Source organism: Vidua chalybeata, chromosome 14 (assembly GCF_026979565.1).
Source record: "Vidua chalybeata isolate OUT-0048 chromosome 14, bVidCha1 merged haplotype, whole genome shotgun sequence".
Lineage (NCBI taxonomy): Eukaryota > Metazoa > Chordata > Aves > Passeriformes > Viduidae > Vidua > Vidua chalybeata.
In genome coordinates, this window is record NC_071543.1 from 10807899 (window position 1) to 10830242 (window position 22344).

General features: G+C 42.3%; 1 protein-coding gene across 4 annotated transcripts; it reads left to right on the top strand.

The window, feature by feature from the left end:
* The first annotated feature begins 8015 nt into the window (after positions 1-8015).
* On the top strand, positions 8016-21903 carry LAMP2 (lysosomal associated membrane protein 2). 4 transcript variants are annotated; one of them, XM_053955685.1, is made up of 9 exons: positions 8016-8199; positions 9235-9353; positions 9864-10077; positions 10704-10865; positions 11530-11747; positions 12272-12391; positions 12665-12743; positions 13529-13696; positions 19530-21903. In XM_053955685.1, exons 1-9 carry the CDS (start codon positions 8031-8033, stop codon positions 19670-19672), a joined length of 1392 nt encoding a protein of 463 aa, XP_053811660.1. In that variant the 5' UTR covers positions 8016-8030; the 3' UTR covers positions 19673-21903. The 4 variants fall into 4 exon arrangements, with proteins under 4 accessions (XP_053811660.1, XP_053811662.1, XP_053811663.1 ...); XM_053955687.1 differs by lacking the exon at positions 19530-21903 and adding an exon at positions 14891-18970 and having other exon boundaries at positions 13529-13690; XM_053955688.1 differs by lacking the exon at positions 8016-8199 and adding an exon at positions 8549-8709.
* Positions 21904-22344: the final 441 nt, after the last annotated feature.

The following is a 22344-nucleotide window of genomic DNA, read 5'->3' on the forward strand; positions in this document are numbered from 1 at the left end:
GGCTTCCATTCCTGAATTATTGTTATTTTGGGTTTTTTGCTAAGTCTTCTATGGTTCTTGGAGGGGAAGGAAATAAGCATCCTCATAGACCCTGAATTGGGATTAGAATGTGTACAAGTGGCAGAAATACGCAAAAATACCAGCGGTGGTGCCTTGCTGCTCCTGAGGGAGGCACATCTCCTGCTGTGTGAATATTCCTTGTCTCCCACTTTATCATTATTTTAATGACTCTGGAATGATTATTGAAGTATGAAGGACAGAGCTGTATAGGGAATTTGCTCCTCTTATTAAGAATGGCCATTTCTTGATTTTTCTTCTTCACCCTGAACAGCTGGGTTAAATCTGAGCAGAAGGACTGTGTCCAGCCTGGCCCTTCCCAGCTCAGGAGCACTGAGGACTTGGTGGAGAGGGGAGATGGAGTGTTTTGGATTTCCTTTTTGAACTGTGGAAACTGGGATAGCTGTAGCAGGACAGGTGCTGATCCTGTGAGCTGTTCTGGGAAGGCTGGCGTGGGCTGCAGGGGGGCTGGCCCTGCACTGCTGAACCACACAACAGTCCTGGGCCAGGTGGGCTTGGGCAGGTCTGGGAAGCATCTGCCACCAGTCCTGCTCAGTTGCTTCCTTCCTGTCTTACAGCTTGGAGGCATCTAAATGCATAGGATGTTTTTTCCACCAACACTTTCTCCTTAAAGAGAGTATATCCTACATTCTTCACAAAAAAAAAAAAAAAACAAAAAAAAAAAAGTCCTACAGAAACAGATGACTGTTTGGAGACTGACAGATTATCTGTCTACTCTGAGAAAAAACAGAGAGAATAAATTCTTTCATTCCTGTTCCTGTGTGAAGTGCAATATATGCCACTGTACTTTCTCCTGATTGAGAAAAACTGATGACAAATCAAATTTAAGATGGTAGCTTTGGATTTGCCTTTTTTCTTTCCCCTTAAAGAGGCCAGGGTCTGTGGACACACAGTGGCATTTAAACAATGAACACCTCAAAACTTACTGGAGTGGTTGGGAGGCATTGAACTTTGTGCAAAGTGTATCTTGTAATACATGGAGTTAACTGGGAAGAGAAACAATGGATGTTGGTTAATCTACAAAGAAGCAGGTTTTTCTCCTGGTTAAGTAATTAATTCCTGGTACAAGGTCACCTTTCAAATGACTCACAGCTTGTCTTGCTGCTGCTTATAGAAAATTAGCATTAGGATATAAATTAAACAAAAAAAGTAACTTTGAATTTTCTAGAATCAGTAGGACATTGCAGCTCTGCAAATAAACCTCTTGGGCAGAGGTAAAGTAGTTCCCATCCAGCAAATACTATTTTTTTATCAATTGCTAGAGATTTCCACAGCCTAGCCACAGTAACTGTGTCTGACCCTAGGACCTCACTAAGAATGCCAAGTCCAAGTGAATGTTTCCAATTAGTCTCCTGTTGGTTCTTTGGTTGCAGCTTGAACTGGTGCCTCTGGAGAAGGACCCCTACCCCAATCACACCTCTCAGTTATACCCCCTGACATTCATCACCCAAGCCAAGTCAAACATAAAATTCTGGCTGGTGGACTCTTGATTTCCTGCTGGGTTCCATTGTTGGTGGGCTGGCCACCTTCTCGTGTAGCTTTTTCTCTTGGAATTGTCTCTTTATCATGTCCCATCTGCTTGTATCTACTGAATTCCACGAGTTCTTTTGCTACCAGCATCGTTACATTTGTTAGATCAAAAGTTTGGTCAGTTCTTGCAGCCTAAGGAGACTATTCAGACAGGAGAATAGAAGTAACCTAATTTTCTCTACAACTGCTGATAGTTCTTTATCTTACTGCTTAAAACAATCAGTTGCTTGTCTGCTTGCAACACCTGTATTTTAGACCTGGAGGGAAACGGGGATGTCACTCAGTACTTCTGTGTTAAAATGCCTGAGTAATCATAACTTGCTATGAAATTTTGTCTTTTCAAAAAGGTAAGTCTACAGATTCTGTTCTATCTAATGATATTTGCAGTAACAAGGAAGTTGCAGTAACTGCTTTCAGTAGATCCAACATTTAGATGTGTTATGCAATTAAGGAGTGTAGAGGGTCACTGCCCAGGCCTTTGCAGGGCTCAAGGGCTCCTATGCTTCTTTGCAAAGCTTAGTCACTATGACTTTGCAGAAAGGGGCTAGCATGCAAGTAAACTGCATCTGAAACGATAAGGAATAGATTGCTTGTTACTATTTGGAGCAGTAGTAGTTTTAATTCAATGTGAAATATCAATGCTGGATTATTAGCAACATGTTCACTTAATGTACAGCTTTATTTTCCCCTTCTGAACTGAACCTCCTAGAAAATTATCACAGTGCCTGTTCTGTTTTACCCTTGTGTAATCTCTGAAGCTTGAGGTATAGCTAAAAAACATTCATTATCATGGCCAAAAGAAGATACCTTTCTCAAAAGCAGGCCCTTAATGACATCCACAAAGCCCTTCAGCTGGTGCTAGTTTTAGGCTCAAGGCAAAGCTGCTCTTTCATTAATTAATTTTCAGTGAAGGCTGGGCAGGGCACTACACAGGCCAAGTTCTGCCACGTGCATGCTGGGGAGAAGGTGCAGCTCACAAGCATGAGATAGGAACAATAATTACAAAACAGCCTCTGCAAAGGTGAGCTGAAGCCTTGTCATTGCACAGGTAAAGCTGGTTTGTAGGATGTGGCTGGGGAGTAGGTCAGAACTGGTTCTGCAACCACAGGCCTGCGATCCTGTCACTTGCAGAACTGGCACTCTGTGTGTATCCCTTCAGTTTCTCCCTTTTTATTCCTACAGTAGCAGTTGTTGCTTCAAATCCTAGCTCTAAAACCACAAACCAAACGCACAACCTCACACTGGAGAGAGATCATTGCCCAAAGAGCTCTGTTTCAGGACAACGCAGTGAACAGACATTAGCCTGGTGTTTGTCAGACCTGGTTTCTGATCTCTGTCAGAGCTGGAAACTATAGACTAGTTACAAATATCATTATGTTCTCTGTAAAAGGGATGTAATGTTATTCTGGGTCACAAGGGATTCTGTAGCACTGAAGTCCTGCAGTTAAAATATCCAGTTATGAGAATGACTGTATAATACCGTTTCCCTCCCTGCCTTGTATTTTAGATGTAACTTCTTTTCCTCCTGAAATCTCTCAGAAAATGTTACAGCCAACACATCTTTCATAAGAGCTGGAAGTGGGCGGTGCCTTCTGTGCAGAGCCATTTTCACACAATGAATTCTGCTTTGAAGCTGACAGAGGTATCTCCAGCAAGTTAGCGCTGTATGTCGATCAAACCACAAAAGCCAGAGTATTGACACACCTCTACTTTGCTGGAACAAGCCCAAAGAATATGTTGTCAGTCAAACAAGTTCTTTTTTTTCACATTAAACACAGCTACATCTACAAGCAGCTTGGTCTGACTCACCAAATGCATAAATCTCATCTGCCGCCACATGTTAACCCAGCTGCCGAGTGCTGCAGCACACATCACATCCAGCGGCAGCTGCAAACGCTCTGAGCCCCGCGGGGCGCCCCAGCACGGCCGGCACCCCGCAGCACCGAGGGGCAGCAGTGCCCCAGCACCGTGCCAAGGCCCGGCTCCTGCCCTGCCTTCAGCCCTGCGGCTCCAGCAGGCGATGGCCCCGAGCTGGGTTTGTGCAAGAGGCTGGCACCCAGCGCCGCTGCCGCCCTCCCAGCCCGCGCCGGGAATGTTTTTCCAGCTGCGTCGCGACACGAGGGTTCACAGGAAGTTTCGCAGCTCTCTGCTGCAACCTGCTCTCTGATCTCTTCACCTCCCCACCAAGCTTTCTTTTTTTGGCTTTTCACGTGATTTCCCCAGTCTTGACTCAGCAGTTTCCCGCAGCGGCGTTTATTGGTTTGGTTTCCTACCGCCACCTCCCCCAGAAAGCGGCAGCTCAGGAGCGCTGCCGCCCGCTCGGAGCCTGCGCACGGACACTCCGTGAAAAGGGTTTTTTCGGAGCTGTCCCTGCCCCGAGCAGACTCACACACGCAGCTGAGGCCCTGCAGATGTCACCCTGTGCTGGACACTCCATGGTCTTCACTGCGGTGGCCGGACCCCGAATGCCCAGTCCGCAGGCTACAAACTGGGGCTGGGTGAGAAGGAAAACTCGTGAATAGCTGTGGCTCTCAGTTGCTGGCACAGTCCCAAGAAGGTCCCTGTGGTTCATCCCCCTCTGCCAAGTGAATCTGGGACCTCTCTGGCCAGCACTCATACATCTCTCTTTCCACCTCTTCCACGTGAAATGGAATCAAATCGTTTCTCTGCCTCCTGGGAAGGAATAATTGGTTCTGCCATAATCTTTTCCCCGAAAAAAAAAAAAAGCACAGGAATTGCCCTTTTGTTTAGAGATATCTAAAAGAATAAATAAAAATACATTAAAGTCATGATTACTGCATGTCCTAGGGATTATCTCTTTCTTCTTTTTATCACAACCTCTACTCTTCTGCACCAGGAATCAGAAATATTAAGTTACTCAGTGCTTCATTAAACAGTGGACACTTTGCTTCTGACCACACACATCCAGCAACTTTGGCAAGTCCCAGGGCTAAGAAAAGTTTGATTACAGAAATAGGATCTAAACTGCTGGAACTGCTAAAGGATTCACAAAGGATTAAGCATATGATGCAAATGAAATTAGGCATGAAATTATATTCTTCAATGAACTAAAGCTTTAAAAAGAAATTATAATGTTTTGATATTTGCTCTCAGTACATGTCAATACCATCTTAAAACAACTGATGTCAGGCAGTATAACATGCAGTAATACTGTAATGCTGTACAGAAACATTACAGTCCTCCTTCTCACATCCAGCAATAAACATAAGGAATGTGAATGTCTTAGAAAACCAGGATCAGCTTGCCATCCATCAGTGGCTCCCAGAATCGTGTCAACTGCAAAATCATTTCTCCCTACTAAGCAAGAGGGTAAGGCATTTTCTCTGCATTATGGTAACAATCATTCACTCTTCTCTCATTAAAGGAAAACAGCTGAGAATGTGAGTTTGAGCTTATGTTACTGAAGTACAACTATCACCTAAATTTTTATTGTTAAGACTGCCACAATCAATAAAGAATTTATTCATGATAAATAATATGTTGTGGATATTTGTTAGAGGTTGAATCCCACAAGCACTGAATATAATAACTTATGGAATTAAGGAGGAATCAGACAACATCTGACCCTAACTACTAAACTTTTTGTTAAGGACAGCTGAAAGATTTGTTAAACATGAGAGGAACAGAGCTTCATTTTGCTCCCTCCAGAGCTACAAAGAAGAGATAGGCCTTGGGAACTGCCAAAAATTTCTCTGTTTAGGGAGAACAGTGCCAAAATCAAGCTTCTGTCATTTGAGTGAGAAGAGGAGAATATCACTGAAAACGCAAGAGTACATTGCTTTTAACAACCTTTTATCACATCCAGATGGCTGGAGCACGTGAGCTTTGAGAGACAAAGAGACAAACTTCTTCCTGTACACAAACACGAGGTGTTTGTACCAACTCCTGGAGGTGGAATTTGATCTTTTGGTCTCCCCAAGGATTCCCCACAGGGCAGAAACCCCTTGGGCAGCCTTTGTGCTTGTCCCATCGCTTCCTGCACCCGCAGGTGCATCAGTCCCCCTGTGACTGCGTGACAATGACAGTAAACCACCAGCTCAGTCCACCAAGATCGTGTAAAATGATGTCACACCCCCACATGCCTGTGGCAGGCTGTTATATGGCAGGGATGGAGTGCAGGGAGGGTGAAGTAACCAGATGCAAACAGAGAAATAATCTGTTTTCTGGTATTATTGATGATATTTCTGGTGCAAAGCAAGGTACTTTCCATTCTGCTAAATAATCTATACTGTTCTTTTAATCCCACACTGCTTGCTATTTTTCCTGTGTTATTACACAGAAAAGGATTTGCTTGTTATGATTGCTGCCATTAGATTTCATTTCAAGCTTCACTAAATTGGCATAAAGGAAACAAGTTAATCAGCCTTCCCGTTATGTCTGCAGAACATCCACTTGGTTCAGAGCCCATTTCCTACCATGCAGGCAAGAGATCCAAATATTCAGAATCCTTCACTCAGAACAAGGGAGTGTTGGAACATATCAATGTATATTCATAAGTCCTGAAGTAAATATTGCAGCAGATACAAAGGACAAATGCATGAACAACCTGAAAAGATCAAACATTTTCTCCTCTTCCAATTAATTAAAGCTTAATTCAATGTCTATCTCCTAATAGTCAATCCTCCTAATGTGATTGCTCCTAACTCCTTGTGAGATCACTTTTTAAAAGCAGAATTTTGTTCTAAAGGAGTGAAGCCTGAGGAAATACAAAATCCCCAGAGCAGGACTCTCCCTAGCCTCTGAAATGCCCCATTCATTGTGGTGGAGCTGAGAAAGACTTGCTGCTTTCAGAATTCATGGTTTCATCTGTCTGCCATTACTGACATTTCCCTCCAGCCTACAGCAAGCCAGTTATTAAATATAAAGTTTATTTCTTCAAATAAACTTTTGGTAATTAAGCCCAAAGAATAAATATAAATTTACTCTGTTTTGAAATTATGTGAATTTGAGAGTCACATGCAACCATGCTTAGACAAGTGCAGGTATGTAACACACGAGGTGAGGGGGCTCTAGGTGTGGTTACTAAGCACAAAAAGAAATGCAAAGAAGCAGTGAACTTCTCTGACCACAAAAGCTCCTGCATCTGGGACCCTCATTTGATCGATGCCCTGGTTTCTGTGGTGACCCCTGACATGCCAGCTTTGGTTTTGTGACACTCGGTGGGAAAGTACAGGACTGCAAGCACACAACTGAGAAACTAACTGCCCTTTGATAACAAACTGCATTATTTCCACTTCCTCCAGACGGCAGAACTGCTTTCCTATCAACACCATCTACACTCCAACTGTCTCGTTATCAGGTCAATGCGTTTTATCGTCCTCTTCAGACTTCATCTTCTTCTCCCATGGCTGGGGATGTGTCTTAGAACCTGACCATTCAAAATCCTCAGTTCTTCCACAGCATCACAGGCAGGAATATGCCATTCCAGAAAGGCCTTTCCTCGCCGAGCGCAGAGCTCCTGTCTCCTCAGGCCATCTTCTGGCTGTCTCCCAGCCTCAACGCCTTCCTCCATTCCCCCTTTCTCTGCCAAGCCAGCCTTTCTGACTTATTTTGGTTGGCTGTGGGGTTATTCGTTTTTTTCCCCCTAATCAACAGTGTCAGGGTGCAATCCAGCATCCATCACACTTTACACCACCTTTCAGACCCAAATCCGCCGAGTGTTTTGTCCAGCCGTCTTCTCCCCGCTTCACACCGCAGGTTCTTCTCTCCCTGATTTGAGCCAAACTCCTGTCTTCTCCCATCGTTTTCTGCTCCACTTTCTGCCTTTCAGCACCAGCAAAAACCGCACCGAAGCTCCGGGCGCTGGTGCCAATCCCCCCCGCCGCAGGGGCCGTGTGTGGAGGGGGTTTCTGCCCAGTCACCGGAGGCACCGAGCCCCGGCGAGCCCGGGCCGTCCCCCGTGGGAGGGTGGCTGGACAGCAGCGACAGCCACGTCGGGACAGGTGCGCTGAGAGCCCACTAACCCTTCGTATTTATTGCAAACACGGGCAATACCTTCAGTCTTTATTTTTTTTCCTCAGTGAAAGCCTCTCTATTAAACTTCCCTGGATGTGCATCTCTTGTAAGCTACCCCTCCTCAGACTAGAGCAGCGCCAGCGCACACCGCAAACACTGCCGAGGGCCAGAACAAGCCGCCGCTACCCTGCCCCTGCAGAGGCCACCGCGGCGCAGCCCCGGTCCGGCGGCCGCTGCTGTCGCCGCTGCTGTCGCCGCTGCTGTCGCCCTGCCGGTGCCACCGCCGGACCGGGACAGGAGCGGAGCAGACCAGACCGGACCGGACCGGACCAGACCCGCCCGCCCGAGGCGGCGCGCGACGAGCGGCCCGTCCGCGACCCACGGAATCGAGCGGCGGCGCCGAGCGGCGATTGGCGGCGCGCGGGCGGCCCCGCCCCGCCCCTCACATGACCGCTAGCGAGGTTTTTGTCGCGCCCGCTCGCTCCGGCCGCTCGCCGTGCCCCGGTGTCCCCGCCGCCGCCGGCAGCAGCAGCACCGCCGCCATGGGCCCGCGCCGCGCCGCCGCCTCCTCCTGCGGCCGCCTCCTCCTGCCGCTGCTGCTGCTCGGCGTCTCTGGTGAGCGGGGCAGCGCCGGGGCCCGTGGGAGGGGAGTGGGTGACGGTGTCCCCGCGGGCTCGTGCCGCTCCCCGCCCCGTCACGCACGTGACGCGGCGCGCGGGCACCGGGGGTCCCGGGCAGGGGGGTCCCGGAGCCGCCCCGGCCCCGCGGCGCCCTCAGGGGGCGGCCCCGGGGCGGAGGCGCCGCCGCCGCCCCCCCCCCCCCCCGCGCCGCCACCCACGGGAGGGGAGGGGACAGCGGCGGGGCCGGGAGCCTCGGGCTGCTTCCGCCGCGGGCCGTGGCCCGGCAGCCGCCACCGCGGGCCCACCCGCGCGGCCCGGCCAGCGCTGTCAGCGCTTCTCGGCGTGGGGCCGCGGGCACGGCGGCGTCTGTGCCGGGAGTCCCCGCGTCGGGAATACAGCAGCTGGGAAAAGTTCTCTTAGAACGCGGAGGGAATTTAACAGCCGTGTCTCTGGAGCTGGGAATCGTGCGAGCACAATGAAGGCGTGCCGATCCCATCTCTTAGGGGTCAGCTTGAGTCGTAATCACTGATACAACACGTAAAGTAATAGACGCTGGTCTACAAGCAGCGCATTGTTCAAGTGCTGTGTTCGTGCCCTTTGATTTACCCACTGTGGCACCAGAAAGCTGATGCTTATTTCAGACAGTCAGAATTCTAGGTTGGAAGGGACCTCAAGAATTGTCTGGTCCGGTCTTTCTTGGCAAAGACACGGTCTAGACAAGATGGCCCAACACCCTGTACAGCCAAATTTTAAAAGCGTCCAGTGTTGGGCAGTCAACACTTTGAGAATATTAGTTTGTGTCAGGTAAACAGACTATAAAACATTTTCTTGATTTTTTGCCAGCTTTGACAGTTTCGTGGTGTGCTTCCTATTTTTGATACTTTTTAGAAATCTAGCTATTCTTTCACTGTCTGGTAAATTGAATATGGTTCTCACATAATTTACTGCTTTGTGATGAGCTGTCCTCTTAAGTGGTTCTAGAAAATGAAGAAAAAACAATGTCTTAATAGCTAATAATCATATCTTACAGGTTTTTTCCAGTCCTATGCAATTGAAGTAGATATAAAGGATGCTTCTAATGCTACATGCCTGTATGCAGATTGGATGATGAGGTTCTTGATAACATATGAATCAAACAATGGTGATTATGTAAGTATTTGGGAGTAACTCATGCTGAGAACTGGATTTTGACCTGGATAAAAGTTTAAGCTCTTTTACCTAGGGTGTTTGATTTCTTACTTTTTTTTACTAAGTTAGTTGAAAAGAATATTTCTATATAGTCCTTATAAAATAAAGAATAAGTTCTCAGACATACAGATGACTGAAAGTACCCTGTTGCTCTTACTTAAATGATGTACACAAAACTCACCGAGTCTAACCAGTATCAGTGTAGGTATGTTCTTAGCCCAAGTAGTAAATGTAATTACAGCTCAGCATGATCAAGGTTTACAGCCAGGTTGGAGTTGTACTTTTGTACTTGAATCTGATGCAGCTCCTTTCTCAGGCAGGTGTCAAGGAGCCTTTATCATAATTTTCCAGAATAACCTAAAGTAATCTCACTTATCTTGTGCAAGGTTTCAGCTAACTCTAGCAAGTTTATAATGTTGTCATGGGGAAGAGCTGCATGTGAATGCATTTTAAATTCCCCTTTTCTTCTAGAAAACCACAACCCTGAACTTGTCATCGAGTGTGACACACAATGGAAGCGTCTGTGGCAATGACACACAAGCTGCCCTTGTGGCAGTGCAGTTTGGAGAAGGTCATTCTTGGAGCATTAACATCACAAAAAACAATGAAACTTACCAGAGAGACTTCATCACACTGACCTACAACACCAATGACACAGCTGTATTTCCTGATGCTAAAAGAAAAGGTAACATTCAGTGCAGAATCTGACTTGCAAAGCAATCTCAGCCAGAAGTGTCAGACCTTGTGTACCTGACCTGGCTTGGCTTCTTCGAAGTAAGGAGGAATACAGGAGTTAGCAGTGAGTGTAATGAGTTCTGTACCAAGTGCTGCCAACTGCTGTTCCTTGTACCTGCCTGCTGGGTAACAATGCAGGCCTAATGGCTTCACTGAATGTGTAATTCCTGGAAGTGGAAGAGAAGGGGAAGGATAAACAGCTTTGATCAGTGAGGTAGACAGCAGGCACATGGAAGATTAATTTTAGTGGGCACTGCTTGACCTTCTACCTTGCCAAGCAATACAGTGTTGGGCTGACTGTGTACTAATGCCTACTAATAATAGAATTATTTTCTCCTTACAAACTTAAGTAAAAGAGTTCACCTTTCTAATGGCTTGTCTAGCTCTGTAAGCTTAGTTACTCCTACATTACCTAGCACTTCAGGTCAGCACATACAGGGAGAACATTCAAGAGAGCTTAAAACTGTTAAACTTAATTATCGCTTAGTCTTTGTCTTACGAAATTATATAAAATATAACACTACCTCTAAGTTCCTGTAGTTCATAAGGCATTAAAACATTTGTGCTTATTTGTAGGACCAGTTACTGTTCTTGTGAAGGATCCTTCACGTCCAATTCAACTGAATACTGTCTTCGTGTGTCATAATTCCTTGGTTATTGAAGCAGAAAATACAACACAGATTTTCTGGAATGTTACTATGCAGGCTTTTGTTCAGAATGGCACAGTCAGTAAAAAAGGTGAGCATTTCAGTTTGTGAAAGAGCTTTTTTGTATTCCACCTTAGTGCAGGGAGCAAAGTCCCATAATAAAAAAATCCACCAATTCTAAGATGTGTTGTGTTTAATAATATCCATGTAAATATCCTCCAGTATTTCTTTTCTTGTTCCTGGAAAAATAGCTTAGGAGAGCGGATTTAGTAGTGTGCTGTACTATCGATTGTTTGTGTGCCAAGGTGGGATTCTTCTCAAGAGTGTATTCCAGTAATTGGGGTATTAAGAATAAGCACTTCAGAACTGCTGTTGCTGAGTAAATCATTTGAGTTTGAGGGGTTTTAGCTGACTGCCTTCCACATCCAGTGGTGGCCTCTGCTGTTGAATTTGAGTAGTCCAGAGCCTGTTGTCTCATCTCATAGCTCAGGAGAGAGACAAGCACAGCATCCTGCTGCATGTAGCCTAATAGGGTCACTAACTTGGTCTACAGCAAGTACATGTCACACTTTTAAAACAATTTAACTGTCTTTGTGTGTTTTGCTTTCATGTGTCAGAGGCAAGTGGTACTGTACTGAGTGTGGATTTAAAACTGAGTGTTATGGGATTTCTGAGAGTAAGTGGCAGCAGTACTTTGAGTAATAAGGCTTCAATAGAATTTCAGTAATTAAATGGTGATTACAATGTCTTTTCAGAGTCTAGATGTCCTGCTGATACACCTACTTCTGCACCTACTGTTCCACCTACTATTGCCAATGTAACTACTGCATTTACCACTACTTCATCTCCTGCTCCAACAACTGCTCCCAGCCCTGTGGAGAATCCAGACACTGGCAATTATTCTCTTAAAAGTGGAAATAAAACTTGTTTCCTGGCAACTGTGGGGCTGCAACTGAATGTTTCCCAAGAAAAGGTGCTTCTTTTATCTTTTGAAAAGTAACAGTTGCTGTAGTTATTTGGTGTGAAATCTGAATGCAGGGTATTGCTTTATACGCTGCTGGCTGTCCAGAAGTGCTTCTAAGTATTGTACGTAGCACCTCTCTGACATCAGAATAGTTTTGTTGCATAATACGTGTCTTCAAAAACCTTACATGGATTCAGCAGAATTTTTTATTGGGAATACTTCTAACATGATTAAAAGTCTGGAACTTTCTTAGCTGTTATGGCTGTTGTTCCCTGCAGATATTGTCTTTTCCCATGGAGGCTAGCCTGTTGTATTAGGGAACAAAGTAACACTTCTCTAGCAATTTTTTTTTTCGCTTCAGTACTGCCAGCATGTAAATTTAACTCAAACAGCCTTGGTTCCATAGCAGCCAAGCTCAGCTCTTCCTGCTGTCATATTTATGACAAGCTCTTCTAACCCAAGACTGTTCCTGACTGGGACAATGTATTCCAAAGGCAGCTGAATGTCTTTGGTGTTCTTTGTCTGTATTTCAGCCTCTTCTGATCAACATCAATCCAAAGACAACTGTTGCAGATGGTGCCTGTGGTAACACAACAGCCACTCTGAAACTGAATGATGGAAATAGCACACTGATTGGTTTCACATTTGGTGTTGTAAGTAACTTCTTTTATTTTAAACTAACATATCATTTAACAGCATGCATGGTGATCACTTATAGTAAAATCCTCCTGTTGCTTGCTGGTGGTGGGCTGTTCCCATATGGGAAGTGGAACTGGCCAGCTGAGTGCCTCAAGACAAATGGAGAGCTGGGTTAAAGTTGTAGAAAATGTAAGACTGGTAAATATGTTGGCTTTTGTAAAGCACGTGTTCTCAAAGCTACAAATGCAGAATTGCAAACTGACACTTGGTTCTTTCTTCTTGAACAGAAAAATACAAGTGCAAGTGTACAAAAATTTTATCTGAGGGAGGTGAATGTTACTCTGCTCAACCGTCTGAATGGTTCTGGTAAGAAACAGTATCTGCCTTAAACAAGGGTAATATTTTATTCAATGTATGCCTCAAATACTTCTGGGGTTTTTTTTCAGTGTTGTTCATGCTTACTGTTGGCTCCTACTCTATGTCTAGAAGTTGGTATGAACAAAAATACTAAGCAGAAATGGCTGTAAGAGTTACTTTAAACAGCAGTGTGAGACCACTCTACGATTCCTGAAACTTTTGCTAATGGAATCACTGTAAATTAAGAGGGCTTCTTTATAACTCTTTTCAGTAATGTAATTTTTTGTGGTGTGAAATACAGTTGTACCAAATTTGAAGCTTTTTTCCTAAACCAGCTGTTGCCTTCTTTGTTTGAAGATGCTACTGTATCGTCCAATTAACTCTCACTATAAAAAGGCCAGTCCTTCAAAAACTCAAGTATACTTTTTCCCAACAAACATATGTTTTCTCTTTTTTTTTTTTTTTTAATTGCTTGTCATACCTACAGCAATTAAAGAGCATTAAAGCTAAAACACTTGCAACTCTGCAGCACTGAGACGAGCAGAGGTATAAGGAAAGCCTGATGTCATGTACCTATGAAAGAGAGGTTACTGCAAAGTACTGTAATAACTTCAGTTTCTGATTTCTGGTTAAGCTGATCAATCCTACTTTGCACTACTTTGTTTTTCTGACTAATCAGTGTTGAAGTGTTGGGCCCTCTAGATTCAGCTACTCGGTCTCATTGTATTAGCAACTGTCTTGCATTTTAAGTGAACATGCAAATTACCTTTCTTTTTTTTTCCTTCTTTGTTTAGTCATTTCAAGTGCAGACAACAGCAACTTAAGCAAGTGGGATGCTTTCCTTGGTAGCTCTTACATGTGCCGAAAAGAGCAAACCCTTCAGATTAATGAAAATGTTCAAGTGCATACTTTTAATCTATGGATTCAGCCATTCCTTGTGGAGGCAAATAAGTTTGCTACAGGTAAGAGTTAGATTTTTGTTTTTAGTGATGCTTGCAAAATTCTCACTTGCTAAAAAGTACCAACATTAGGTACAAGCACTTTATCTCAGAAGCTCTTGTTCCAATTTTTTGAAATATGTTTAGATATACATGGAATGAAGAGAGGTTCTGAGAGTGCCATTCAAGTTCAAGCAAAGCTTTGTTCTCACTTGAAAAATGTCTGCTAAGTGCGTGGTTCTTCTTCACAAAACTTAAATTAACTAGAGATGCTGAATAGGGACTTAAGTGTTGCTGTACAGAATAGGTTAGAAGTTACATGACAGCCTCTTGATATGCAGCATTTGTAGCTCAGATATGTAAGAAAATTGGACAGAACCTTTGTAGAAGTGGACTTTGGGAGTACTGTTAGGTGTTTTGTTTCTTTTTACCTGTCAGTCTGAGGAATAGGAGTGTTGGGGAAGAATGAACTGTCAGGGCTTCCTTCAGAGGCAGTCTTGAATATTCAGAACAAAAGAGATTCTGAAATGTTTGTTTGCTGCATTATCTTGATCTTGTCTGGAGAAAACTGAAATGTCATAAATTACCTCTTAATATTTAGTGCAGACTGGTCTTTGTGCTTAATGCTAATACTTGCAGCACAGTCTTATTGGACTAGACTGATCTGTAGACACATAGATTGAAAAGTTCTGGTTTTAGACAGAAATAAGATAACTCCAGATGTGTGTAGGGTAAACAGTTTAGTCTTTTTCTAAAGAGTTAGGGATCCATTTCACTCTGTAGTTAAAGTTGCAGCTAGCTTTCTTCTAATTATAGTTATTTTATCTGTGTAACATGTCTTTGTTCTGGATAGATTCTTGATACCAAATGTAGGTCACTTTTTATCCTTAATGAGTGAAAGTACCAACCAGACTTGCCTTAAGTATGAAATAGATAAGCCTGGTTTGTGAATGTAGAAAAATGGCTGCTCCCTTGCCTAATGCAGATCTTGTGCACAGGAAAACTTGTACACTCAACTTGCTATAGGTTATCAATGTTTAAATTAATTTAAATGCTTAATTACATTAAATGTATTGATGAGACCTCTGCAGTTCTTTCTCTCTTAGTTTAAATAATACTTGATTTTTTAACAACTTCATATTAAGGAAAACAGATTTTTATACCGCACTTGGCAAGTATTCTGTCTTTATTTATTCCTTATTGCAACCTTTCTCTCACCTACAGCCCAGGAGTGTTCGCTGGATGATGACAGCATTCTAATCCCAATTGTAGTTGGTGCTGCACTTGCTGTCTTGATTGCCATTATAGTGGTTGCTTACATAATTGGCAGAAGAAAAAGCTATGCTGGATATCAAACTTTGTGAATCTAAGTGTGATTCCTGTTATGATTTCACTCTAAACAAAGCAAGTGCAAGTTCTGAAGTCCAGAAAAGACCCAAAACTTAGGAGTAATTACTAGCCACAGCTAATTGGAGTTGAGAAACAAAGGGAGAATGTTTATCTCAGATGAAGCAGAATTACACTTTGTTTTCCTGCCCTAAGAAGACAATGTGGGTTTCATAGCTGTTTTGAAGATGTCAAATCCTGGATGAATTGCTAGGCTAAGGATTTTATCTTGCAAAAGTCCTAAAGCGTTTAGGATTTATTTCTGCTTTTTACAAATACTAGCCTGAAACAATAACACTTTCTGAACTGATGTGCATTGGGCATCTCCCAGAATAGCATAGAATTTGTACTTGCTTCTCTCCTCTGCGTTCCTTAGTTGTTGTTGTAATTGTGGGTTAAGCTGGCAGCATTAGTCACTCTGTTGACTTGTATAGTATTTAACAAGGATTGTCTAATGCCCAATAGCAACTTTGTTTTCCATAGGCTTGAACTTCAGGCTGGTGATTAAGTGATCTCTGGAAGTGGCAGCAGTAACTTACTTGCCTTTGTTAGGATTTCAGTAATTTACTCCTGCCTTGGTGTAATTTCAGGAATCATTCCTATACCATGGCTGTACAAACAAAATGAGTAACTTGCCAAATGGTGAATATATGGGAAGACTTCAGTGCCGTTTCCAGATGCTTTCAAAAAAAAAAAAAAAAAAAACCTGTTAGGCACTGAATTCTTTATTATAACTTGTCAGTCATCTAAAATACTCACCTAAGGCAGACTTCTGCTAAATTAATGCAAGCTTTTTTTTTGCTGGCATCAGTTTAAAGGGAATAACCTTTCTAAATATTCCAGGACTTTAAAGTGCACTTAACTTCATGCCATACTCTGCACAGAACTGGTCTGTCTTGTTGCTTTGAATGACCTTGTTTAAAGATGCTTTCATTTAATGAGCCAGTATCTGTTGTTGCAGCTTGAGCTGTTTTTAAATCTTCATCTTGAATGGTTCTCTGCCAGTCAAAGTTCACATTATAACTGCCCGCCATTGGCACTCTGAATGTTGAACGTTTGTGTTGGGTTGTTTGCAGTGTAGCATTTATTAACGTTAAGAATGCAAAAGCCAAACAAGTCTGAGATGCATCCACAACACCTGTTTTTCCTTGCTGTATGAAAAGAATAAGTAGCTTAAAAAAAGTGCAGTGCAACTGGACTGTTCTTAAACTGCAGCTCTGCAGAGACTAACCCTTGATGCACACCTTTTCTCTGGGCTCCTTGTGCATATTCTTACTGCATGGAAAAAAAAAGAAGCCTTTTAGACTTCTAGATAATTGTGGCTTTTTTGCATATGTCATAACATGAACTGCCTAAGCTAGTTATTTAATGAACATAACATTGTCTCCCCATTTAGAATGAGTTTAGCCTGCATCAAAGCTGCTCTAGTGTTATATTAGTGTTCTCTAGGGTTGTAGAGATGTCTGTGGCATGTTTGTATACAAATCATAAAATACACTTCTTTCAGTAATGGTTTGGTTGGTTTTGTTTTTTTTTTTTTGTAAAGAAGTTTACTCTTGACACTAGCCAAGGAAGCATGTATGGGTGGATAATGCTTACTATAGCTTGCAGTCTACAGCTTGAATTTTGCATCAGTTACTGAAATGCATTTTAATGACAGTGGGAAACTGCTATAAGTTTAATCATGAAACAAACTTCAAGACTTACCATTTTAATTTTAAAAAATGGATCTAATGACTTTCATATTAATATATCCTCAAATACAAAGTTCATATAGATTTTTTTAGCTCTTTTTTTTTTTTTTTTTTGTGAGTGATGTTCAGTAGCACCAGTTAACATGCATCTCTGTTAAGGAGTAATCATCACACTATCCTTCTGACCATGCAAATTTTTGAACACAGTTTCCAAGTCATAAAATAGAAGATTCATGCAAACTGCTTCCTAAAATCAACACTAGAAATACCATTGCAAAAACCTGTAAGTATATTGGCTCAGAGGTTTAAGTACTCCTAGACTGATGTGCAGGTAACTGGTTCAAAAAACATCAGTTTCACCTGACTTCCTGTTGTTATAAAACCACTAGTTTTCCTGTATGTATTGCTCCATAGGGAACTGTCAATCTGTTTAACCTGTGCTCTAAAAATAAAGATTGTTCTATTTCTTGAGGAAACTTGTTCACATTTTTAAACTGATTTGAAAACAGACGTCTTGTATTGTCTTTTTTTTAAGAAAATAAACTTAATGAGTAAGGTGAACTCTAACCAGTCTGTATCTGAGATTCTGTTACATAGCTGGTTTTGTTCTGGTCTCTGGAAACAGCATTTAAATTGTGGATGTATTTAACACCTGTGGATGTGGAATATTAATGTGTATAACCTGTTATGGAGTGTGGTTGGTTTAGTTCCTTATACACAGTTTACTAAGTATTGTATTCTAATGTCAGGGTTTCTGATATTTTAGGTTAAAGATGTCATGCTAATAGTCCTCAAGAGAAGCATTTCTAGCCAGTGAATGATGATTTGGGTTTTGGAAGGGGCATTTTGTTGGTTAACTTGTTCCTTGTTTTGGTTTTTTGTTTGGCTGGCTTTTTAAATTTTTTTAATTTACCACAGTGTTCTCTCTTCCTTATCATATGTTAATGAAACACAAACTCTGGGGCTATTGGTTGAATCTCATGATTGGAATTAAAAGGGAAGGCAGCTTTTATACTGGGGCTAAAAAAATTTTGGGTCAAAATTTCTGACTTTTTTGAATGGAAACACATTCAGCCACGTCATTTGAAAAAGCTGTTCCTGCTGGCCCTGCTGTGTGTTGGGCTGTAGTTACCAATTCTGCACTTGAAGACACCTCTCTGAAGCTTCTAACCACTGTGCAGTAGCCATACCTGGATAGAAGTGTGCCAGCAAGGATGGAATGTTCCTGGTATGAAACCTTAACCCCTTCTTCACCCTGGGAATTGCCTGTAACGGTGCCATAGTGTGATGTGTACTGCAGCCATCTCCTTCCTTTGAAGAAGACAGGGAATTTCTGTCACTGCCTGCTGGGCACCTTCATCCTTAGCAAATCCATTCCTATTTAGTGTTGGTGTTTAGTGACTTGTTACCCAGCATCTAGCAAATTGTCTATGTTGGTATTTAATGAACAAGATGACTAAATATCAAATGCCTGTCTCTCTTTAAGATGTTTAAATATTTTCTCAGTCAGAATATTTTGAAATAGCTGTATAAGGTGTATAGTTCCTTTCCTCTTGTTTTTTCCTTCTAAGTGTTGCTCTATTTGGCAGTAGGTGCCTTCAGATAATATGAGTTCAGTATTTTCAGCTGTTGAGCCTCCACGTGTTGTTCTCCTTGCTCTTAGTCAAAGGCTTTGTATAGTATTTCAGGGAGGGGCCATGGCAAGTGTGTGCTGACTGTCATAAGCTAAAGCAAGACAATACATTTCCCGTAATTAATGCTGATTCGGTGAAAAACAGCAGCCAACTTTTGAGGAAGCGTTGACTCTGTGTGTGGTGCTCTGTCCTAATTAAAAACTCAAACAACACAGTTTTACCAGGAGTCTGCTTTACGAAACGCAGGCACTGTTCCAGTGCTGGAGAGCCCAGGCACGGCCTCCTGCCTTACCAAACCTCTCCTGGCACAGGCAGGTGGAGCTCTGCTCTCCTTGCGAACAGCTTACAACGCCGAGCCCTGCCCCCGCGTTTGAAACAGTTCCCAGCGTGGTTTGCTAATCATTGATGACTGTTTTTGCCAGCAAGGAGCTCCTCATATTTTACAACCTGTATGTTAAAAACCACTGTAGTGTTAGAGATGTCTATTTTGTTCTTCCCTCTGGTGTGGATTTCAGTGGGGTCTGTGTAGTTCTCAGCTGAAACTCATAATCCTTTTGTATGGAAAATAAAGTTACCCACCCCAACGGAGTCTTTCAGTGTTTTCCATGCAGTGCCTGGAGGCATATTTATTTGGCTGTGTCTTGTAGGACTTAGTAAGTTTCTGCTTTGTTACTTGGGTTGTCCCTTATGTCTTCATGTCTAGAACCCAGAGGAGTGCTGGTGAGTTGAGGGTTGGGCAGACCCCTGGACAAGGCAGCACTACACCAGTGGGGTTTTTGTTTTATTGCTGCTAACTCTGAGGTGTGATCAGCTAATGCATGCTCAGACTGCTGGTTTGTCCTCACATTTCTAATCTATCCTCTGCTTGCTAGAGGAAGCTGAAATTAAATGTATAACTTGAATGTAAAAATCAGAAGTATTTTACCAATATAAAGGATGTGTGGAGTAAATGTGTTTAAAGAAATCAATCTTTCCATCAATTCTTTACTCAATACTGATTTTACTTTACATCTATTATTGTATTTAGTACCATATAATTTCTCAGTAATGCCTGTTTGCTCCTTGCTTTCTTTGGTTCTAATGCTTGATTTCCCTTACTAATTTATTCTCCCTTGCTTTTTTTTGTTTTTCTTCTTTCTGCAGCTGAAGAATGCATTGCTGATTCTGACCTGAACTTTCTTATTCCCATCGCAGTGGGCGTGGCGCTTGGATTCCTTATCATTCTTGTCTTTATATCTTACATCATTGGAAGAAGAAAAAGTCGTACTGGCTATCAGTCTGTATAATCTTTTAATTCCATCTCTGTTGCCCACCTTCCCTGTTCTTTTCCCTTTCCCAGACTTCTTGGCCTGCTCCTTTAAAAAAAAAAAAACCAAATTAATTCAAGGTTTCTTTATTTTAAAAAGTTCAAATCACTTTATGGCAGAATAACAATCACTTCATGACAGAATAACATGCCATGAGTCTGAAGATGAGTCACAGAAGCTACTGTATGGCTTTGGAGAAAGTGTTCTGAGGACCAGAGAATTGAGCAGAGTTGGTGTGTCCCTGTGGGAAATGTGATTATTTTTAGTAAAGAAGACATCTACAAAACTTTGTCGTTTAATCTTTTTGTACAAGAAAATTTCTAGAAGCCTACAGCTTGTCTTCGTTAATGCTAGAGCTAAAACTATAATTATAAAGTGTGAATGCTGTGTCAAAAGGGACATGCAGTGGGAAAATGAATACCCAGCTCTCAACAGACTTCTCTTGGGAGCCTGGCATATGGCTGTTCTTGTGAATCAGTCTAAATTTCCTGTTCCTTCTGAATGTAAAAGTAGTACCTGATCTCACTAATACCCTGACATAATATGAGAAGAACATCTGATTCTTCTAGTGAATTAATTTGTTTAACATCATATGGAGAAGCTGACTGCTAATGTAGGTTGAATAGCTTTGCACTACCCTCGTGTCTAATTTGCCAAGATAAGGTTCAGGTCTGGAGAACTTTGGCTACTCGGAAAAGGCAGCAGTCTGCTGAAGGAAATGTTTCCTGTGCTATTTTGTTGAACTGCATTCTTCCTTTTGTTCTGAGCTCAACTGCAAAATGAGGGTGGGAGGCTGGAATTTCACTGGCTGCAGTTTCTCTCAGCTTTGATTCTGAGCATAAAAGAAGCTACACAGCATTGGTCCATGGGAGGACCAAAAGCATTTTGAGAGCACTCAGACTGACTGAGAACACAGGTTGCTCAGAGATTCCTGCAGTTCCTTTGGACAGCTTGCTTCAGTTAACAGGGCATCAGTTGAAAAGCTGTGATCTCTGAAAACAAGTGGAGATATATAACCTTTCAGGTTTGATAGAATTAATCTGCTTTTAACCTCCTCATTATTGCTGTCTCAGTGTAAGAGCACAAAATGTCTAGCATGAGGAATGCTGATCATAAAGGAGAAATGAATATATGTATAGTGAAGAAAGTGACTTCCAAAGGAATAAGAGCATCTTACCTGTTTGAAGATGCTTTCTTTGTTATTAGTGCCATACCTTTGCAATTCTGTGTTCCATATCTAAACTGAATCAAAATCCAGTTTAGTAGGTTTGTGGTTGTGTTCTGCTTCATTCCTATTGGGTTCATGTTGATGGAATGAAAGAAGCCTTTTGCTCTTCCTCAAACCTTTTGGTCCATCTTGGCCAAAGCCTTTTGCAGCCAATAAACCCTGAGGGCACACAAAGTTTTGTCCTCTGCAGCAAGTGTTTACTAAAGCTGCTTCAATATTTAATCTCTTTGTGCTCTGACGCTGTATCCATGTTGTGGAGAAAGCACCTTCAGTAATTCACGTACACAAAGGTGACAACACTGATGTTTAAGCAGCTCACAATAGCTGTGTATTCAGGGAAGGGAGTTATCCAAAGAGTTCGTTTTGATGGTTGAGGAATACCTGTACATTCAATTATTCTTATCCTCACAGTGACCAAAGATACACTCTACCTGATTCTGACAAAAGTGATTCCATAGTACAAATGGGCTCTTGGACCAAGTCCTTTTTTTTTTGTTTAGGAATGGAATTCAATGCTGCTGAGTGGGACTGTATGCTTTAGGTTTGGTTGTCTTGGTCTCTTGTATTGTACCTTTGCTCTTGCAATACTTGATTTCCCTGCCAGTGTTAAATGGAATTATTTCAGGTGGCATTTTATGAGTACACCCACTTGTCAGTGTGGTGCTTCTCTGCTGCCAGCAGATGGATCACAGCTATGTTTTCATACTGAGATTGCAGACTGAAGTATTTAATATCACTTTTGCTAGGCTATCTTAGTGAAATGTGGTCATTTCCCAGATGCAAACACATACATGTATATATATGTATTGTATATACATAGAAAGTATTATTTTGAGCTTCAACAGAAGTCAAAAATTGATCCGGCACTTTAAGGTTGTTGCAGCATGAAGAGTGGTGTGTACAATTTTCCAGATCTTAAAATGACTGTACAAATATGCTGACAGCAGAATATGTGTATGAAAAATAAAGTTTATAAAGCTTTGTTTCAGTGTAAGTAGACATGAATGCCATTTCTGAGAGCTTTCCCAGAGGGATGTCAATGTGCTTGGATCTGGATGTTTGTGAGAAAACAGAAGCTTTTGCTTCTAAGCTATTCACACATTTACATCCAAACCAGTTGATTTTTGTGTTGATTTGGTCAAAGCATGGGTCCAGCATCTGCTAAAGGACCTTCTCTTCCATCAGAATCCTTCCAGCAGACAGACAGGGAATGGATATCAAAGTTTTATCTTGTTGTTAGTGTGAAGGCTGTTAATTTTATAGCATGAGACTCAATGAGTTTGGTTTGCTTTCAAGACCCCACAAATACAAATGCTTTAAAAGAGCTAAAGCAATTGGCAGACAGAGAATGAGTATGTTGCCCTGATTCTATCAGTGCCATCCGGATAATGACAACTGAGCAGAATTAGTTCCTAAACTACCT

Bases quoted from the DNA above. Each gene is read 5' to 3' on its own strand.
- LAMP2 (XM_053955685.1), top strand. From the start codon at position 8,031: ATGACCGCTAGCGAGGTTTTTGTCGCGCCCGCTCGCTCCGGCCGCTCG. The intron at 8,200-9,234 runs GTGAGCGGGGCA...CATATCTTACAG, and splicing joins GCTGCTGCTCGGCGTCTCTG to GTTTTTTCCAGTCCTATGCA. The intron at 9,354-9,863 runs GTAAGTATTTGG...CTTTTCTTCTAG, and splicing joins AATCAAACAATGGTGATTAT to AAAACCACAACCCTGAACTT.